At 43.7% G+C, this 20622-nt stretch overlaps 2 protein-coding genes across 2 annotated transcripts; one reads left to right on the top strand and one right to left on the bottom strand.

The window, feature by feature from the left end:
- Window positions 1-883: 883 nt before the first annotated feature.
- LOC133010504 (interferon-induced protein with tetratricopeptide repeats 1-like) lies at window positions 884-4574 on the bottom strand. The gene is made up of 2 exons (XM_061078092.1): window positions 4570-4574; window positions 884-2183 (listed from the first exon to the last, which is right to left on the bottom strand). Exons 1-2 carry the CDS (start codon window positions 4572-4574, stop codon window positions 884-886), a joined length of 1305 nt encoding a protein of 434 aa, XP_060934075.1.
- A 1200-nt stretch (window positions 4575-5774) lies between these two features.
- Window positions 5775-20622, top strand: pomgnt1 (protein O-linked mannose N-acetylglucosaminyltransferase 1 (beta 1,2-)). Its single transcript, XM_061077730.1, has 21 exons — window positions 5775-6233; window positions 11200-11302; window positions 11416-11531; window positions 11627-11692; window positions 11894-12007; window positions 12096-12213; window positions 12379-12477; window positions 12830-12957; window positions 13077-13147; window positions 14931-15006; window positions 15109-15192; window positions 15632-15673; window positions 15955-16013; window positions 16688-16760; window positions 17208-17336; window positions 17441-17566; window positions 18030-18094; window positions 18216-18260; window positions 18359-18494; window positions 18646-18755; window positions 19194-20622. The coding sequence occupies exons 1-21, from the start codon at window positions 6114-6116 to the stop codon at window positions 19273-19275; spliced, it is 1962 nt and encodes a 653-aa protein (XP_060933713.1). The 5' UTR covers window positions 5775-6113; the 3' UTR covers window positions 19276-20622.

The raw sequence follows: 20622 nt of genomic DNA, 5'->3' as shown, positions 1-20622 counted from the left end.
ACTGCTAGATTTTTATGTCATTTTCAGGAATGCACAAATCATACCTTCTTTATTGTTCAAATTAATCATTTCACTTTAGTTGACATTGAAACCATAAAACAAAACCAGTTAGTTTAGATCAAAAGGGCAATCAAATCTGTTCTACTGTTATAATGAGAAAAACCACGTTGTTTGAACAACAGCTTTATTTACTTTTTCAGTAGAAGTAGAAGTAGAATGTTCTCCCGCTGGTACATGCTTATGACTTTATTCCTTCATTTCCTCTGACATTAATAATTTGATGAGTTTGTCTCATCGACTGTTCCCATGTAGTGCAGTGACTCTCAACTGGTGGGTCGCGAACCCGTTTTCAGTGGGTGGGCAAAAAAAATGTCTGTTCACACTCATTAACAGTTATTCTTAAGAAGTGTGACTAGGATCAGTTTTGTTGGTTGTCATGGATTCAGTGAGTGAGTATTCTCAGCTAAAGCTACATCATTTGAGTCTTTTTTAAACTACTTCTAAGATTTTTTTATTTCATGTTTGTGCATGAAAGCACTGTTGAGTCTGTTACAGAAGGCTGAAGTTACTGAATTGTTATGTATGTTGTATGACCTTGTGTCCTTAAGATGCACTTTTAGTTTTTTAATTAAAATGCAGCTAGTTGAGTGTAAAAGGGAATATTTCCCTCTCTAGCATCGGCACCTGCTGGTCGTTTAGGTTTATCATTTAACTAGTTTTTTTTTTGAGTTGAGAACCACTGATGTAGTGGATTAGGTGGTTCAACAAAATAACATTTTTGGGTTGACTCTTTATTCTAAGTGTGAGGAAAGTGGGAAGAATGGTTAGAGGAAGAAGTTGAGAAACTGTTGTATTGAACATCCCCTCTTCTTTATTAAGGCTCTCATATTTTCAGGTTTGCCAAAAACTCCCCTATTTCTGTGCACATCCTGTTTCTGTTTCTGTCTCTAATCCGCTTTAGAATACTGATGCTGTTGTCACGATAGAAAGACTGATGTGGTATCGCTGCCGCCTTCATGTGGTATTCTATCGACCTGTGGCTCTCCTTCTGTATGAAATGTAGATGTTTTGCGTAGCAGCTGTAGAGGATCTGTGCCCCTTTAGGGTCCAGGTCACTGTCGAGCAGCTCCTCGTAAATCTGCTCAGCGGCCGCCTGGCTGTGATTGGACTGTGCGTATATGGTGGCAAGAGATATTCTTCTTTTGAGTGAAGAATCGGGGTAAAGAGAAATCACCTCCCTGTAGAGAATAATGGCTCGGTCGACCATGCAGTGCTCCAGGGGATTGTCCCTGTCCAGAATGAGTTTCCTTTTGTAACATACTGCAGCACATCTTTTCAGGTAGCGCTCGTCTGGATGCCTCTCCAGAGCCCCCTCTGCCAAATCAATAGCCTCATCCATCGATACGTAGGTCGCGTACAGCCGTAGTAGTGGTTTGATTCCACTGTAGCTGCTAACAGGCTTTCTCAAAACCCTCTGGGCCAATGCATGAGCTTCATCTTTTACTTTTTGTCCTTGCTTGGTGCATGCCTCCAGGTAGAGAGCAGCGAGGTACAGGTTCTCTGGATCGTGATCCTTTGCGATTTTCATTTTCTCCCAGATGTCCGCCCTCATGTTGGAGTTTTTAAAGGTGTTTGCTAAGGCTATCACGTGGCTGGTCTGCCACTCCACCACATCCGGCTGCATCCGGATGGCTCTCTGGAAGTAATCAGCTGCCAGAAGCTTCTGTTCTCCACTGAACTTCATCAGAGTCCAGGCTTTCTCAGCGCAGATCTCCGGGTGCAGCTCGTCCTGCGATGGATCCTCAGTCATCAGGCCGTCGATCTTTAACAGACAAGCCCGACTCTCTGCTTCTTCTCCCTGATGATGGTGCAGCCAGGCCTGGTTCCCGTAGGTCACCACCAGCCAGGGACCCTCCTCGGAGACAGTGTTTCTAATCTGCCTGAAGGCCTCCGCCGCTCTGCTGAAGAAACTCCTGGCTTCTTCAATGGACCCCAGCTGGAAGTGGACGTACCCCTGCAGGTTGTAGATGTGACCCAGCCACTTGTATCCTTCCTCTGTGCCGATGTCCTGCAGCTTGTCCCTGATACTGAAAAGTTTGGACCTGCCGGGGTCCAGATCCCAGGTGAAGTGGCACTGCAGCGCCCCCAGTCTGTCCTCCAGTGCCGTGTCACTCTGAGCAGCCCTGATGAAGAAGGAAAGTGAGGAGTATTAAATCACAGTGACATAATGAGCTCTCTGGCGTGTTGTGTGAAGGTTCATTTCATGTGGAGCAAAGAAAGAAGCAGAGGAAAGAAGAAACAGTAAAGCTGCTTTCATACCTTCACTGAAATCGGGATATTTCCCTTGAATTTTCTGGAGGTTCTGTTTGTGAGAACGCTAATGTCCAAGTCATATGGATACATAATGAGACCTGCAGCAAGGATGATCAGCTCATGCACTATTGAATCTGACTGGTTTGCTGTGCCACATTTTAATTTGCATGATTTATTGTTTGGACTGGGTTTAATCCGGTTCAGTGGGCAGTGCATTCATCAGGACGTTTGCCACCTGAGGAGGCAAAGCTCAAGACTCCTCCCAAGCACAGGTGTCAGGTATTGCCAATCAGCAATCAGATTTTTAGATTTCTGGTGGTTAAGGCGAGTGAACCTCTCTGTTTTAAGAACATTGAGTCTGGCCTGAGATTTTAACTAAAGGAGGAACATTTTCTCTGAACGATGTCTGTCAATACCACATCAGTCTCAGGAATTTTATATTGTAGAATGTGAAAGTGCCTAGCAGTTTCTTGGAGTCAAGACAATGTTGGAGCTCCAGGCGAGATTTCATAGTGGCCCATTTATTACCATTTCCTTGTCACTTGTGCTCTTCAATGGAACTCAGTGTGTCACTTTACATGATAATTATGCTCCCCCACCCTCAGCTGCGGTCAGGTTCTGCATGGAACGAATCCAAGGTGTGTCTCAGACAAATTAGCTTTCAGTTCCTGGACTATTTTTAGAGCTGTTTTTATTGAAAACTAATTTTCAGTTTCCTTGGAAGAAACTTGTGAGACTTGTTTCTCGTAAGATGTGTCTGCTGATTAAATTGATTATTCAGAAACACACGAGCCACAGCAGCAGGATCCCAGCCAGTGTCTCACCCAAAAGGGAGAGAGCTCCTGCAGAGTCCCCCAGTCCCCCCCCCAGCTTCACGGTGCCCGATTGATTAACATGGGCGTGGAAAGGAGGCGCACAGCTTTTGAGGCGCTTTGCGGTGCTTCTGTCTCCGTTGTGTCCCCGGGGTTAGAGGACGATGGTGTGATGTCACTGCATTGGTTAAAGTATGTATCATGTCATGATTAATCAGCCTCTTGTGGCGCCCTCTCGGAATTTTGCGCCCTATGCCAGGAGACGCCCAATTGGAGGCAAATTCACTGGAAGTCAATTAACCATCTTGTTTCCTGTTGTCTAGAATCTGCACCAGCTGGACCACAGTCTGAGCTGAGCCCACCTCCATTGATTATTGCACTTCAAGAAAATGAAAAAGAGAGAAATAGATTAAACAACTATTCTGCCTGGTTTGTTGGGGTGGTATTCAAAATACCTCAAATCTTAACGAATACATCAGGGAAACGTCTGGGAATTTCAGAGCAAGTGGCTTTTCAAATGCGTCTTTTCATCCCAGAGGAACCAAGGCTCCAGAACGGTTCCTTCTCGGCACAGCCTTTACCAAGTTCATTGCACTTCTGTGACAAAACCCCTTTTCAAAGGGGAACCGGCGTGGCAAGGGAAACCAAGGGGCATTAATCTCCTGCTGCTTAGATGTGGAAGATGAACTCCAGTCCATGTGCTGATATTTTCCAGAGTTCATGTGTGAAAACATCTGAAGTGAATAAGAAGGAAGGAGTGGATGAATGAGCGTGGGAAATATAGATTATATAAATGAAGGCTGGAAGGACATCAGGAGGCGTGTAGATCAAAGGAGCTTAAAAAAAAGGGTGGAGGAAAACTGAACTAACAACAAATGAAGGGGAAAGAATTAAGAATGAGGAACAGATGAGGAAACACATATCTTACAGGTGTCAGGTTTTTGTTTTTGTTGCTAAAGCCAACTTCAGCTCTAACAACTGTTCACTTTCTGTTAAATAAGAGACGAAAAGAAAAGTAAGCAAGCAAAAAAGAAAAGGGGCTCAAGGGTGGGACAGGCGGAGGAAATGGAGATTAAGTAACAGGGAGAGAAAGAGAGGTTTGATGTCTCAGCAAGAGGAAAAGGAGGGAAAGACAGAAAGGACTTTGGGGGAAAAAGAGAGGAAAGGGAACTGAAAAGAAGGGAATAATTAAGAATAGAGGAATTAAGGTGCAGAAACAGAATAAGTGGCTAAAATGAAGGAGGGCGTAGATCAAGAAAAACGCAAGGTGGACTGAAGAGAGAGAAGTGAAGCACAGAAGGAAAGACTTAATAATATGACAATGAAGAGCAATGTTTAGAAGAAAAAGTGTATGAGGCAGTAACTTTGGATCCATGGTATTTAACATATTAATGTTATTGATTATTGATTAAAGATACGACTATAACACTGAGCACTGACTCACCTCATGGTCCAGCACGACTCAGGAGATTTCTCTGTGTTTTCTGATCTTTGTGTTCACTGCGTCTTTGGGTGCAGCGTCATAAAATCATTAATGTTCAACTTTTATGCTGCCGTGAACAGAAAAAACGTGTTGGATTTTGACTTTTGTTTCCAGGAGCATGCGTCTGCAGGAGCGCAGATAATCCTCTCTCAAGATTTTGGACTATGATCTCGGTCCACACAAGCATGTGGGCTCTGATTCAGTTTTAATCCTCGTCCATACGAACACACCTGGAAACACATGTCACGTGACCACTCACAAACACTGTACATGCAGGTGCCAGTTTACACAGGAACAGCATCAGGACTCCTCCAGATGAAACAGCAATATTATTGTGAAATACAGAATTTAAAGCGATCCACAGCTGTTAGCAAACAAAACTAACTACACAAAACATGTAGAAAACTACAAAATCTGACAAATAATATACAAAACAAGGATTCATGTATATGTTTTGATTTGGTGCTTAAAATTGTCATTGTTATTTTTGTTGCCATGTTTTTTGTGAAGCACTTTGTAACCTAGTTTAAATTAGTGCTATACAAATAAAGTTATCAGTATTATTACTATAAGGTGCATGTACACAAAGACACAGCAATAAATAATACAGACAACAGACAACCATCTCTAATGTCTCGTGTTTGAATCCAAGATATTTTGGCCTCATTTCTCGATAGTGGGAGGAAGTGGTGCCTCACCTCCTATCTTTATTTCCACTCTATAAGATTATGATATGATGTTTTGTATATTAAAAATAAGATACGATAAAAATAATTTATTAGTTCCACACGCTGGGAAATTTACGCATTAACTATTGCGTTGGATAGACAGAGGAATATTTCACAGTAAATTGAGTTGAAGTTCATAATGGGTGCGTGTACTTCTACTGGGAGCTGAGCTGGTTGTACAGTCTGAATAAATAACAATATAAAGTAAATAAATGAATGTGTTAAAATAATAAGTAATATTATATAGAAATAAAAATACAATAAATAAGCAGAAAATGTGGAAAAAAAACTCAAATTCCACCAACAGAAATAATTGAATTGTTGTAGTTTCACATGTGTACTGTAGGTGGCAGTGATGAGGTGCAACAAACCACCGTAGAAGAAGAATAAGAAGGAGAAGGAGGAGCTCAGTGACGTGTTATTGTCTGCGACGGAAACGCCGTGAGTCGTCGCACAGAGGTGTAGCATGTAGCATGTAGCTGCGGGTTCACTTCAGCGGGTTCTTCTCATACAGTCTATGTTTCTTCTCTGAGGTTTAACGGCTCATGTCCGGATCCCTGACATCACGTAACAACAGGAACCGGAAGTCACCGCCGCCCCTAGTCTCCCGGACACAGGCAGGTGTCCCTCGCTAGCTGAACCCGGCCGTTAGCCCCCGGTGGACGGGCTGTTTCCGGGTCTTCTCCCGGCGATGTGACGGTGTCCCCCGGTGTCTGCGGAGCGGTGCATGTCCCGGCCTCCTCCCGCAGGTGGAGCAGGGCAGGCGGAGGAGGGAGGATGGAGACCTGGACCCCCAACCCGAGAGCCAAGCCCTTCGTCCCGCGGCAGCAGAGGAGCCTGTACCTCACCTGGAAGTACAAGCTGACCAATAAGAGGACGATCCGCCGCTGCTGCCAGGTCAGTGGACACCCGCAGGTTCGAGTCCCCATGAAGGAGACAGGTTACAGACAGCTGTGTTTCTGTCCTCATGAAGGAGACAGGTTTTAAACAGAAGTGTTTCTGTCCTCATGATGGAGACACGTTTCAAATAGCAGTGTGTCTGTCCTCATGAAGGAGACAGGTTTCAAACAGCAGTGTGTCTGTCCTCATGAAGGAGACACGTTTCAAACAGCAGTGTTTCTGTCCTCATGAAGGAGACAGGTTTCAAACAGCAGTGTGTCTGTCCTCATGAAGGAGACACGTTTCAAACAGCTGTGTTTCTGTCCTCATGATGGAGACACGTTTCAAACAGCAGTGTTTCTGTCCTCATGATGGAGACAGGTTTCTAACAGCAGTGTTTCTGTCCTCATGATGGAGACACGTTTCAAACAGCAGTGTGTCTGTCCTCATGATGGAGACACGTTTCAAACAGCAGTTTGTCTGTCCTAATGATGGAGACACGTTTACAAACAGCAGTATGTCTGTCCTCATGAAGGAGACACGTTTCAAACAGCAGTGTTTCTGTCCTCATGATGGAGACACGTTTACAAACAGCAGTATGTCTGTCCTCATGAAGGAGACACGTTTCAAACAGCAGTGTTTCTGTCCTCATGATCAAGACACGTTTCAAACAGCAGTGTGTCTGTCCTCATGATCAAGACACGTTTCAAACAGCAGTGTTTCTGTCCTCATGATGGAGACAGGTTTCAAACAGCAGTGTGTCTGTCCTCATGATTGAGACAGGTTTCAAACAGCAGTGTGTCTGTCCTCATGATGGAGACAGGTTTCAAACAGCAGTGTGTCTGTCCTCATGATGGAGACAGGTTTCAAACAGCAGTGTTTCTGTCCTCATGAAGGAGACACGTTTCAAACAGCAGTGTTTCTGTCCTCATGATCAAGACACGTTTCAAACAGCAGTGTGTCTGTCCTCATGATCAAGACACGTTTCAAACAGCAGTGTGTCTGTCCCCATGATGGAGACACGTTTCAAACAGCAGTGTGTCTGTCCTCATGATGGAGACACGTTTACAAACAGCAGTATGTCTGTCCTCATGAAGGAGACACGTTTCAAACAGCAGTGTTTCTGTCCTCATGATGGAGACACGTTTCAAACAGCAGTGTTTCTGTCCTCATGATCAAGACACGTTTCAAACAGCAGTGTGTCTGTCCTCATGATGGAGACAGGTTTCAAACAGCAGTGTTTCTGTCCTCATGAAGGAGACAGGTTTCAAACAGCAGTGTTTCTGTCCTCATGAAGGAGACACGTTTCAAACAGCAGTGTTTCTGTCCCCATGAAGGAGACAGGTTACAGACAGCAGTGTTTCTGTCCTCATGATGGAGACACATTTCAAACAGCAGTGTTTCTGTCCTCATGATCAAGACACGTTTCAAACAGCAGTGTGTCTGTCCTCATGATCAAGACACGTTTCAAACAGCAGTGTTTCTGTCCTCATGATGGAGACAGGTTTCAAACAGCAGTGTGTCTGTCCTCATGATTGAGACAGGTTTCAAACAGCAGTGTGTCTGTCCTCATGATGGAGACAGGTTTCAAACAGCAGTGTGTCTGTCCTCATGATGGAGACAGGTTTCAAACAGCAGTGTGTCTGTCCTCATGATGGAGACAGGTTTCAAACAGCAGTGTTTCTGTCCTCATGAAGGAGACACGTTTCAAACAGCAGTGTTTCTGTCCTCATGATCAAGACACGTTTCAAACAGCAGTGTGTCTGTCCTCATGATCAAGACACGTTTCAAACAGCAGTGTGTCTGTCCCCATGATGGAGACACGTTTCAAACAGCAGTGTGTCTGTCCTCATGATGGAGACACGTTTACAAACAGCAGTATGTCTGTCCTCATGAAGGAGACACGTTTCAAACAGCAGTGTTTCTGTCCTCATGATGGAGACACGTTTCAAACAGCAGTGTTTCTGTCCTCATGATGGAGACACGTTTCAAACAGCAGTGTTTCTGTCCTCATGATCAAGACACGTTTCAAACAGCAGTGTGTCTGTCCTCATGATGGAGACAGGTTTCAAACAGCAGTGTGTCTGTCCTCATGATGGAGACAGGTTTCAAACAGCAGTGTTTCTGTCCTCATGAAGGAGACAGGTTTCAAACAGCAGTGTTTCTGTCCTCATGATGGAGACACATTTCAAACAGCAGTGTTTCTGTCCCCATGAAGGAGACAGGTTACAGACAGCAGTGTTTCTGTCCTCATGATGGAGACACGTTTCAAACAGCAGTGTTTCTGTCCTCATGATCAAGACACGTTTCAAACAGCAGTGTTTCTGTCCTCATGATCAAGACACGTTTCAAACAGCAGTGTGTCTGTCCTCATGATGGAGACTCGTTTCAAACAGCAGTGTTTCTGTCCCCATGATGGAGACTCGTTTCAAACAGCAGTGTTTCTGTCCTCATGATGGAGACACGTTTCAAACAGCAGTGTTTCTGTCCTCATGATGGAGACTCGTTTCAAACAGCAGTGTGTCTGTCCTCATGATGGAGACACGTTTCAAACAGCAGTGTTTCTGTCCTCATGATGGAGACTCGTTTCAAACAGCAGTGTTTCTGTCCTCATGAAGGAGACACGTTTCAAACAGCAGTGTTTCTGTCCTCATGATGGAGACACGTTTCAAACAGCAGTGTTTCTGTCCTCATGATGGAGACACGTTTACAAACAGCAGTGTGTCTGTCCTCATGATCGAGACACGTTTCAAACAGCAGTGTTTCTGTCCTCATGATGGAGACACGTTTCAAACAGCAGTGTTTCTGTCCTCATGAAGGAGACACGTTTACAAACAGCTGTGTTTCTGTCCCCATGATGGAGACACGTTTCAAACAGCAGTGTTTCTGTCCTCATGATGGAGACACGTTTACAAACAGCAGTATGTCTGTCCTCATGAAGGAGACACGTTTCAAACAGCAGTGTTTCTGTCCTCATGATCAAGACACGTTTCAAACAGCAGTGTGTCTGTCCTCATGATCGAGACACGTTTCAAACAGCAGTGTTTCTGTCCTCATGAAGGAGACAGGTTACAGACAGCAGTGTGTCTGTCCTCATGAAGGAGACACATTTCAAACAGCAGTGTTTCTGTCCTCATGAAGGAGATGGGTTTCAAACAGCAGTGTTTCTGTCCTCATGATGGAGACACGTTTCAAACAGCAGTGTTTCTGTCCTCATGATGGAGACTCGTTTCAAACAGCAGTGTTTCTGTCCTCATGAAGGAGACACGTTTCAAACAGCAGTGTTTCTGTCCTCATGATAGAGACAGGTTTCAAACAGCTGTGTTTCTGTCCTCATGATGGAGACACGTTTCAAACAGCAGTGTTTCTGTCCTCATGATAGAGACAGGTTTCAAACAGCAGTGTGTCTGTCCTCATGAAGGAGACACGTTTCAAACAGCAGTGTTTCTGTCCTCATGATGGAGACAGGTTAGAGACAGCAGTGTTTCTGTCCTCATGATGGAGACACGTTTCAAACAGCTGTGTGTCTGTCCTCATGATCAAGACACGTTTCAAACAGCAGTGTGTCTGTCCTCATGATGGAGACACGTTTACAAACAGCAGTGTTTCTGTCCCCATGATGGAGACAGGTTTCAAACAGCAGTGTTTCTGTCCTCATGATGGAGACACGTTTACAAACAGCAGTGTTTCTGTCCCCATGATGGAGACAGGTTTACAAACAGCAGTGTTTCTGTCCTCATGATGGAGACAGGTTACAGACAGCAGTGTTTCTGTCCTCATGATGGAGACGGGTTTCAAACAGCAGTGTTTCTGTCCTCATGATGGAGACACGTTTACAAACAGCAGTATGTCTGTCCTCATGAAGGAGACACGTTTCAAACAGCAGTGTTTCTGTCCTCATGATCAAGACACGTTTCAAACAGCAGTGTGTCTGTCCTCATGATCAAGACACGTTTCAAACAGCAGTATGTCTGTCCTCATGAAGGAGACACGTTTCAAACAGCAGTGTGTCTGTCCTCATGATGGAGACACGTTTCAAACAGCAGTGTTTCTGTCCTCATGATGGAGACACGTTTCAAACAGCAGTGTTTCTGTCCTCATGATGGAGACACGTTTCAAACAGCAGTGTTTCTGTCCTCATGAAGGAGACACGTTTCAAACAGCAGTGTTTCTGTCCTCATGAAGGAGACAGGTTTCAAACAGCAGTGTTTCTGTCCTCAGGAAGGAGACAGGTTACAGACAGCAGTGTGTCTGTCCTCATGAAGGAGACACGTTTCAAACAGCAGTGTTTCTGTCCTCATGAAGGAGACAGGTTTCAAACAGCAGTGTTTCTGTCCTCAGGAAGGAGACAGGTTACAGACAGCAGTGTGTCTGTCCTCATGAAGGAGACACATTTCAAACAGCAGTGTTTCTGTCCTCATGAAGGAGACGGGTTTCAAACAGCTGTGTTTCTGTCCTCATGATGGAGACATGTTTACAAACAGCAGTGTTTCTGTCCTCATGATGGAGACACGTTTCAAACAGCAGTGTTTCTGTTCTCATGATGGAGACAGGTTTCAAACAGCAGTGTTTCTGTCCTCATGAAGGAGACACGTTTCAAACAGCAGTGTTTCTGTCCTCATGAAGGAGACAGGTTACAGACAGCAGTGTGTCTGTCCTCATGAAGGAGACACATTTCAAACAGCAGTGTTTCTGTCCTCATGAAGGAGACGGGTTTCAAACAGCTGTGTTTCTGTCCTCATGATGGAGACATGTTTACAAACAGCAGTGTTTCTGTCCTCATGATGGAGACTCGTTTCAAACAGCAGTGTTTCTGTCCTCATGATGGAGACAGGTTTCAAACAGCGGTGTTTCTGTCCTCATGAAGGAGACACGTTTCAAACAGCAGTGTTTCTGTCCTCATGATGGAGACACGTTTACAAACAGCAGTGTGTCTGTCCTCATGATGGAGACAGGTTTCAAACAGCAGTATGTCTGTCCCCAGGCCGCGGCTGTGCTGTTCCTTCTCGTCACCGTCCTGGTGAACATCAAACTGATCCTGGACACGAGACGAGTCGCTGATGAAGATGCAGCTGCGAGGGAATACGGTGAGAGACGAGTTCAGGACTCATCAGGGAACTGAAGGACAGAAACATCTGTAATGATCTGTTGCTTCTGCCTTTCCTGCCGAGAACCTAATGCTGGACTTGTGTTCCTGTAGAAGACGCTGTCCCCAACATGGAGACGCCACGCCGTCCGGCCAGCGGACACAAGGTCCTGGACATCGAGGTGTACTCCAGCCGCTCCAAGGTCTACATGGCAGTGGATGGAACCACCGTGAGTTTGATTGATTGTCTCTAAAACAATAAATCCGGTTAGTTGAAGCTGCGTCTGTTATGTGCAGGTTGAACATGTGTGTTTGTCTCCTGCAGGTTCTGGAGGACGACATGCGGGACCAAGGCAGAGGAATCCACGTGATAGTTCTCAACCAGGCAACTGTACGTATCTTCTGCTTTAAGTTTTCTTCACGTTAATTGTCAACAAATAACTTTTTCAGGAATCGAAGGCTAAAAAAACTTTGGGAGCATCTGCTCTGTGGAGGAAAATAAAAAAACTTGTTACCAAACTTTCTAATTCAAATGGTTTCTAATCTGAATCTGCGATGACTCAGTCCCTGTGTGTTGCCGTGTGTCCCTCAGGGTCACGTCATGGCCAAGAGGATATTTGACACCTACTCGCCTCACGAGGATGAAGCCATGATCCTCTTCCTCAACATGGTGACCCGAGGCCGAGTTCTCATCTTCACTATAAAGGTCAGCTAGTGCCGCTGCTGCTGTTCCACTGAAGAACCCGTCCGCTGACAAACAGAGAACATTCATGAGATTGTGTTTTCATCTGCAGGACGAGGGCACGTTCCACCTGAAGGACGCCGCTAAGACCGTCCTGAAGAGTCTCGGCAGCCAGGCGGCGCTCGTCCTCAGCTGGAGGGACATGTGGACGCTGGTGGTGAAGAAAGGAGGTAGATGGCTTCATCTTCACTTTGCAAACAGTCACGAGTCATTCTCAGGTTCATCGTGTTAGAAATGCTGAGCAGGGTTTTATTATTCTGACTAATCTGACGGAAACTCATTAACCCAGATCTTCATCGTTTCACCATCTACCTTTTCCACTTATCATGGTCCAGGTCAGGTTTACGGAGAGAAGCACTCCAAGTCCCCGGCTCTGTCCACCTGGGGAGACCCGGTGCTGCTGAAGACCGAGGTGCAGCTCACGGCCTCTGAAGGTGAGATACAGCTGTGATGTGTTTTTGGTTTACGAGGTTTTCACAGCTGCACTGAAGTTCGGTTTCAGAACCTTTCTGGAGTTATTTATGGAGCAGGTTAGCCGTTCAGCATACGTTTCCATGGTGATTCACCCCGATAAGAAGGGAGCGAGCTTCGTAGGACTGAAAACCTTGAAGTAAACCCGATAACCACAAAGTCTACTCGGTATCACAGGCCCCTGGATAATCTCCTGCCATGTGGAAGATGCTCTATTGACCCTTTGAGGATGACAACTGGAGCAGAATGTTGGATGTTCAGATCAGAGTTGTAAAGCACTTGTTGTGAACTGCGATGTGTTCCTCCGCCCTGCAGAGGCAGAGTGTCACTGGGCCGACAATGAGCTGAACAAGAGGAGGAAGCTGTTCTGCAGCAAAGTGGAAGGATACGGAAGCATCTGCAGCTGCAAGGACCCGGCCCCCATCGAGTTCAACCCCGACCCCGTAGGACCCACAACGAGACTTTTCACTGTTTGGTTGATTTAACTGCATTCACAGTGAGAGAGAACAGCCAGGGAATCCTAGTTTTGTTTAGACTCACTTTGTTTTCGTTCTCCCTCCAGTTCCCCAACGGCAACGTCTTGAGTGTCCCTGTGGCCGTGATCGCAGGGAACAGACCCAACTATCTCTACCGGTAAGAGCCTAACACTCACAGTACACAGGATCTAAGAGATTTTCATGCTTTATTTGTTATTTCCTGTGAAAGGAAACAAATTCGGGGCAACATTTGATAAAGATACTTTCAGAAATACTGAAATACTTCCAAATCATGGGTTTTGTGTGTTTCAACTTCTTGATGCTTTGAACCTCTGGTAGTTTGTAGGAGTTTTTGATACTGAACTAACAGTAACAAGGGGAAAATGTCAAAAGAAATTAAAAACAATAGAACAGAATCTCAAATTACTAAGAAAGTATAAATACATGATGAGGCTTTTTTATAAATATGCAATATAAAGATAAAAAAGTTTAATTGACAACACACTTATCACAACATAATAACATACTTTTTAAAAGAGGCGTGTAGAATAAATACATTCTTCACTATTGATATAAGTCTTTGATTTTTACTCATCCGTTAAAAAAACATTTGTTCTTATTTCTGCATCGGAGCTTTACTCTCAAACTAAAGCAGTGAAATGGGAATCAGTTAATGTTCCTGTTAGTGAATTAGTTGCTGCATTTTAAATGAATGGTTGAGAAAATTACCTTGTTGATGAGCTGAGAGCAGCGATAAGAGGCTGTTGTCAAAGCAGAAGAAAGATGGTGGCTCCTCCCCTCTTGTGGAATTAGGAATCATAACATCAGTGATACAGAAATTAACGAGTGTCGTTTGGCTTTCAGGGTTCGTACGGTCATGGAAAACCTGGAAAAGTCATGGAATTTTAAAATGTGTTTTTCCAGGCCTGGAAAAGTCATGGAAAAAAATAATCTCCCAAAAGTTTTGGAAAAGTCATGGAAATTTGTTATATTCATATTTTCATGTCGTTCATTTTAGGGATGGGCATAATTAATAGATGATTGATTAACTGATCATTAATAATTTCGTCGATGACATTATTTTTTCATCGATGAAAATGAATGCATGTTCGCTATGTGGCAGGAGGTCGGAATATCCGAGTTGCCCTGAACGCAGCACAGCGTGTCTGTTAGCAGCTGAAGGAGGCAGCCCGGAGCTAAGCCTCTGCTGCTCGGCTTCATGTCCGCACACGGACCCTCAGTCCACGCGGAGGGGAACCCGGACAGACCCGGGTCTGGGTGAGAGGTTCCGGGAGTGAGGGTGTGACGACAACCGGACTGAAAGGTCGAGAACCTTCAAATCCAGCTAGCTCTCAGCGGCTAGCTGCTGCTCACAGCGGGGCTGAAGAGTACAGCAGCGCATATTTACAAGTGTAACCATTGAACGGATCCCGTTTAACTGCCACAAGACTTGTTCATCTTGTAATAAAGATCTCAATGAGGAAACACGCTGTGTTTTTTCTATTTTCACTGCATTTTAATAAAGCCTATAAATAGTGAATTTTAATATAAAAATATTAATGATTAATCGAAAATCGATCATTAATTCTCCTGACGATCGATTAAGACAATTTAATCGAATGCCCATCCCTAGTTCATTTACGCTGATTTTTAAAAAAGTAATTTGCTTTTAAAGAAATACGCTCAAAATATAAGCAGGCATACTTGGGTTTGTGTCATTTAAGGTATACTGTATGCCTTGGAATTCTCATTGTAAGTTTGAATATTACATTTTGTCACTTTTTTGCGTATACACCGAGATTTCACAAAATGTTCGGTCATGGAAATTTGGTTTAAAGTTATTGAAAAGTCATGGAAAAGTCATGGAAATCCATTGGTCAAAATGTGTATGAACCCTGGGCTTTAAACCTGTTAACATTCAGCCGTGGTGTGTTTTTCAGAATGCTGAGGTCACTTCTCTCAGCTCACGGCGTCAACCCACAGATGATCACTGTCTTCATCGATGGATATTATGAGGTAATAGTTTTGTTTCCTGTTTGACAGTGAAGTTAGATTTACATTTTGAGTTTCTTTCAACATTTGAGAGTAAATGACGGCTGTGTTGTTTGTGTGTCTCAGGAGCCGATGGATGTTGTCGAGCTGTTTGGACTGAAAGGAGTTCAACACACACCCATCAGCATCAAGAACGCCAGAGTCTCACAGGTGAAGGGACAACTCCACAATTCATGTTTTACACTTCATCACCTGTTCCTTTATTAAATTACTTCAGGCTGATTGAAAGTTTTTATCCTCGAGTCATTAAAGTAACTGAGGCTGCGTCCACATCAATGTTTTTATTACAACTCGCCTGGAAACACACATGTTACCGATGCCACCACCGGTCAAAGGGTCATAACTGATGAGATCGAGTCAGGAAGAGAACGTGAGAGACTGTTATTGTTTTCAAAAGTTTCCACTTCTGTCAGTCCAGAAGTCCCCAAGAACTGAAACATGTCCATCAGCATTTGGACAACACCTTGAGGGGCTTGACAACGAGGGGGGGAGAAAGGGATTCTAGTTCTATAACTAAAGTGTGGATGCAGCCTGAGATCTGAAGCATCTGTATAAAGATTCAACAGTTTGTCTCTTCTCTCCGTCGCAGCACTACAAGGCCAGTATGACTGCAACCTTCAACCTGCACCCGGTGAGTCTCTCAGGCTTTAAAGACTCACAAGGAAACGATACTGACGCTCGTCATGTTGAGCAGTTACATGTGTTTGATGTTTAACTGAATGAAACTCAGCATTTCAATATCAAACATTTAAAATGAGCCTGTTTTTCTAACTCTTTAACGACAGCTTTTTGACTTTATTGTTTTATCATCTGTTATTTACTGATAAGGATCATTTATCAGTTTTCTTGTGAGCTCCAGTAAATATTAAATTAGCACTGACGCAGCATGTGTATGTTCTTCATTTTCATCAGGAGGCTAATTACGCCATTATCCTGGAAGAAGACCTGGACGTCTCCATCGACTTCTTCAGGTATAATTCTCCACTTTTCACAACTGTAGCTGATGGATTCACAGAAAAGGAATCGATTGATTCTCTATTGTCTCATTATTCAAGAAAAAACAAGTGAAGTTTGTGGACAGAAGCTTTTCAAATGTGAAGACTTTGGGCTCAGTTGGATATTTTACCCTCCTGCTGCAGGAGTCACCCCTAGATGGCAGTAGATCCACAGTGGTAGAGGCTTCAGATTTCTTTTGTTGTGTTGTTGTGTGTTTGCTGCTGTAGAAGCTGCAGCTCTGAGTCGGTTTTAGTTCATGGTCACTGCTGTACACCAAAGCTTTTCCACCACATGAGTCGACAGCTCCTCTGGTTCAGGAAGCCGGGGATCATGGGTAATATCCACTGTTCAGTTGTGTCTCAGTTCAGTGAGTGGGACGAAACCATCAGAGCCACGTGTACCTGAAGAGGGCGCTGTTGCTCAATAGTGTTGCTTTAAGTTTCCTGCACTCAACAAACTCTTCATTCTTCACTCTTCCAAAAACTGCTCCTATCATTTAAAAAAGTTATTTCAAGTATACATCAGTCCTGGAGTTTACAACCACGGTCCTTTTCTATAAAAGGCCTTTTTCATATTTCATATTTTGTTGTGCTTGACATTGATGCAGCAGTGTTAGTCTGTTCTCAGATCCCTGTTGTTTGTCTTTCAGTTTTCTGAGTCAGACCGTCCACCTGCTGGATGAGGACGACAGTCTGTACTGCATCTCCGCCTGGAACGACCAGGTGAGTGCAGACAGCTTCACCCGCTTCACCAGCTTCACCCGTCCTTCTCCTCTTCTTCATGTTCACACAAAATCTCCCTGGTAGTTGTAATTACGCGATTATTTACAGGAATTTAGTTTCATCCACCTGTGAATGAATAGATACGAACCTCACAGTCATGGTTTCAGGCGGAGAAATGATTGTGTTACAGTTGAGATGTGGGTTTGAGGCTGTTAGCAGTTGTGTAACTGACGTCTGAATGTCTGAACACAAGCGTGTTTAACAATAGAGCAAGTGATGAGGTGACTTATCGGTTTTCCTTTTCACCAGAGGGTGAAACCTAACATGTCCACGAGGGGGACAGCACAGGATGCTTTTCTTCTTCTGTTTTTAAATATAGATCAGTCTTTTTCCTGGAGACACGCATCACTGAGCTTCTATTGTTGTTGTTTTTGTTGTCGTCCTCAGGGCTACGAACACACAGCGGAGGACCCGGCTCTGCTCTACAGAGTGGAGAGCATGCCCGGCCTCGGCTGGGTGCTGAAGAAAAGCCTCTACAAGGATGAACTGGAGCCAAAATGGCCGACACCTGAGAAGGTGCAGAATTTATCTTTAAATAAAGTGATTCTCCATGTTTTTCATTAACTGTGTGTGAGTTTGTGTTGAAGCTGATATGAACTGTGTGTGTTTGTGTCTGGCAGCTGTGGGACTGGGACATGTGGATGCGGATGCCGGAGCAGAGGAAAGGACGAGAGTGTGTCATCCCCGACGTGTCCCGCTCGTACCACTTCGGCATCATCGGCCTCAACATGAACGGATACTTCCACGTAAGCTCGAGAAGAAAAGTGTCGAGTAAAGTCTAGTTCCAGAAAAAAATTACATCTGGTAATGACAACAATATATTAAGCTGAGCTCAGACTACTGGAATTTTCAGACCGACTTTATTCAGATTCAGCAACGGAGAATCAGAGGAGAAATCTGTTCTGGAACTTTGGCTGTGGTACTTTCAGATTTGAACCACAACAACAACAACAACGAGCCCAGTAGAAGTTTTATTAAGGTTTAAATAACAACATATGAAAGTCAACATCCAGGTTCACTGATCTTAATCCTGATTTCAGTCGTGTTATAGGCTGAGTTTTGAATCATGGTGAAATTCTCTCTGAACATGACATTGACATAGCTTCTTCTTCTTGTTGTAAAATCAGGGGATTTTATTTATTTCTGATTTGTTTCTCATCCGTTTGCCTGATTGTGTTGTTCTCTCTCTCCGTCTTCTCTGTCGTGCAGGAGGTTTATTTTAAGAAACACAAGTTCAACACAGTTCCCAACGTGCAGCTGAAGAACGTTGACGGGTGTGTACTCGCAGGATGTGACCTCATCCTGGTTTTTAAAACCATGAGCTGTCGAATATTATCTGAAAACAAATTTAAACAGTAAAAGTCCTAATGTATTTTTTTCACTTTTTCTTCACAGCTTAAAGAAAGATGCGTATGAAGTGGAAATCCTGAATCTGTTGAAGTGAGGGAAACTTAATGTTCTGAGTCTGTAGATGTTTACAATTGATTAAAGAACTACAGTAATGGAGGATGTTTGTAATTGTGTTTGTGTGATTTCAGGGAAGCGGAGGTGCTGGACCACACCAAGAACCCGTGTGAGGACTCGTTCCTTCCGGACTCTGAGGGGAAGGTCTACGTCATGTTCATTAAGATGGAGTCGGAGACGGACACGTCCACCTGGACCGAACTAGCCAAGGTACGAACGGGTGGTCGGGATGTTTCACAGTTTGAATGAAGAGACGTGTTGTTGCCGTGTGAATTATAGATTTATTCAGACGTGTTAGGTGCTGGTGATATTAATCCTCGTAAGAAACAGGATGATACAGAACATTCTGTCGTCTCTTCAGTGCCTCCATGTTTGGGACCTGGATGTACGAGGGAACCACCGAGGCTTGTGGCGGCTCTTCAGGAAAAAGAATCATGTCCTGGTGGTGGCCACGCCCATCTCTCCATACTCGTAAGTAACGCTTTAATGATACTTTGTGCGTTTACTCTAAATAAGGAGACGATGCCCAAACACATCCGTGACTGCACTGACATTAACATGTTCACAACTCACCTTTTCAGAATTACTTTTAATGTGAATGTTTGATATGTGCTCTGTTTATATTGTGCTACTTTTATGCTAAACTTTTAATGTTGAAAAGAGCCTTTGAGTATCATGAAAAGCACTCGATAAATATAATGTATTATCAGATACCAAACTCCGTCACTAAAGACCATAGAGACACAAATATGAAGCAGAAAATGATTTAGAATTTAAAATAAAACCGATGGTCACAAATAACCATAACCCAATACAAGCCCCTCCCCTCAGCACCAAATACAAGTGTGTCCCAATCTCACGATTTTCCTGTCCACTGTCTTTCTCTGTCCGTCTTTCTGTCCCCACTAGTATGAAGAAACCAGCCAGTGTCACCCCCATTCACTTAGAGCCTCCGCCCAAAGAAGAGGGAGCACCGGTGGAGCAGATGTAGACACACACACACAAACAGACACACACAAACAGACACACACTCACTCCAGCCTGGGCCTTAACACTTCTTCTTCTTCTCTCCACTGAACAACCTGCGACCCACAACTACAGAAACTTTCTCTCAGTGTTGAACTTCTGCACAAGAGGACGCTGGGAAATGGAGTTCTATATTTTCAACTTTTTTCTTTCTTTTTTTAAACAAAGTGGGATTAACACACACAAACTACACAACCCGTGCAATGGCTCCAGGAGGAGCATCAACACGGAACCTTCGTGAATCGGACTCTACAACCAAAATGTTACAGTTTTTCTCTGTTTCCGTGACAACAAGGTTGTGCGGCGCAGGGTTTGGTTTTAGACATGAATTTGTAACTTTATAAAACAAACGGTACAAATGAGAGAAACCCACTCACGAGTTTCTCAGATTGTGTTTGTCCAGCTCGTGAATATGTTATAACTTATCTCTATTTATTTCACGTCAGTCAGAACGACGTCAGTGGTTTTTTTGCCTTTTTTTAAAAAGAAAATCCACTTTTATCGAGATCAGTGAGTTTTTTAAGAGCCTAACGTTTACAGATGATGAAATAATAATAATGTACATACCTGCCGATATATATATATTTTTGGATGAAATACTCAAAGGGTCAACGTATTTTTCAGCATTAGATTTTGCGTTTGAGTGAAAGCGAACAGCCCTGTGGGTTTGTGTGACTGTGGAAGGTCAGTTTGCCTCGGATCAGACTTTGTGAGGGAAACATGTTGTGTTATCACAAAACTTATTCATCAGTTTTAATCATCCGTCAACAAAAATCCTCATGTGAGGAGTTTCCAATTTAAAGTCAACCTGCTTCACGACGATGACATTATTGTGTTGAAACTATTTTATTCATTAAGTTTTACTGCAGCTCCATGTCACTACGCTGTCGTGTAGCTGCACCGACAACATGAATGCCTGTGAATCTTAATTATTTTTTAATGCAGCTCGATCAGTATGAGTATGAAAAGCTGTTTGATTTAGAATTGTCCTCGTCAATCGTTAACCACTCTACAGTGTTTTTGTGTTTGTGACTTATTTCATCAATATTCGTGTTCTGGACGTGAAGAAATGGAATCGCTGTGTTTTCCTGTTCACTGTCGTGGTTCACGTGCTTTTCTCTGTTGAGTCGAGAGGAAACAAGTCGCTGTCTCCTGGTGTCACAGGTACTTCTGTTTGAATCATCATTTTAAAATACTGGAAGGAACACGTGTGAGTGACGATCCGTGGACAAACTGTACGTTTAAGAGTTTGTTGGTGTGAGTTTCTTTAACTTTTATCATGGAGATGAATAAAGTTGTGTTTATATTTAAA

This window comes from Limanda limanda, chromosome 9, assembly GCF_963576545.1.
Source record: "Limanda limanda chromosome 9, fLimLim1.1, whole genome shotgun sequence".
Taxonomy (NCBI): domain Eukaryota; kingdom Metazoa; phylum Chordata; class Actinopteri; order Pleuronectiformes; family Pleuronectidae; genus Limanda; species Limanda limanda.
This window is presented reverse-complemented; position numbering and strand designations above follow the sequence as displayed.

Coding starts and splice junctions, on each gene's coding strand:
- pomgnt1 (XM_061077730.1), top strand. CDS start 6,114: ATGGAGACCTGGACCCCCAACCCGAGAGCCAAGCCCTTCGTCCCGCGG. Junction 15,674..15,954: donor CAACCTTCAACCTGCACCCG/GTGAGTCTCTCA, acceptor CATTTTCATCAG/GAGGCTAATTACGCCATTAT. Junction 18,261..18,358: donor GAAATCCTGAATCTGTTGAA/GTGAGGGAAACT, acceptor GTGTGATTTCAG/GGAAGCGGAGGTGCTGGACC.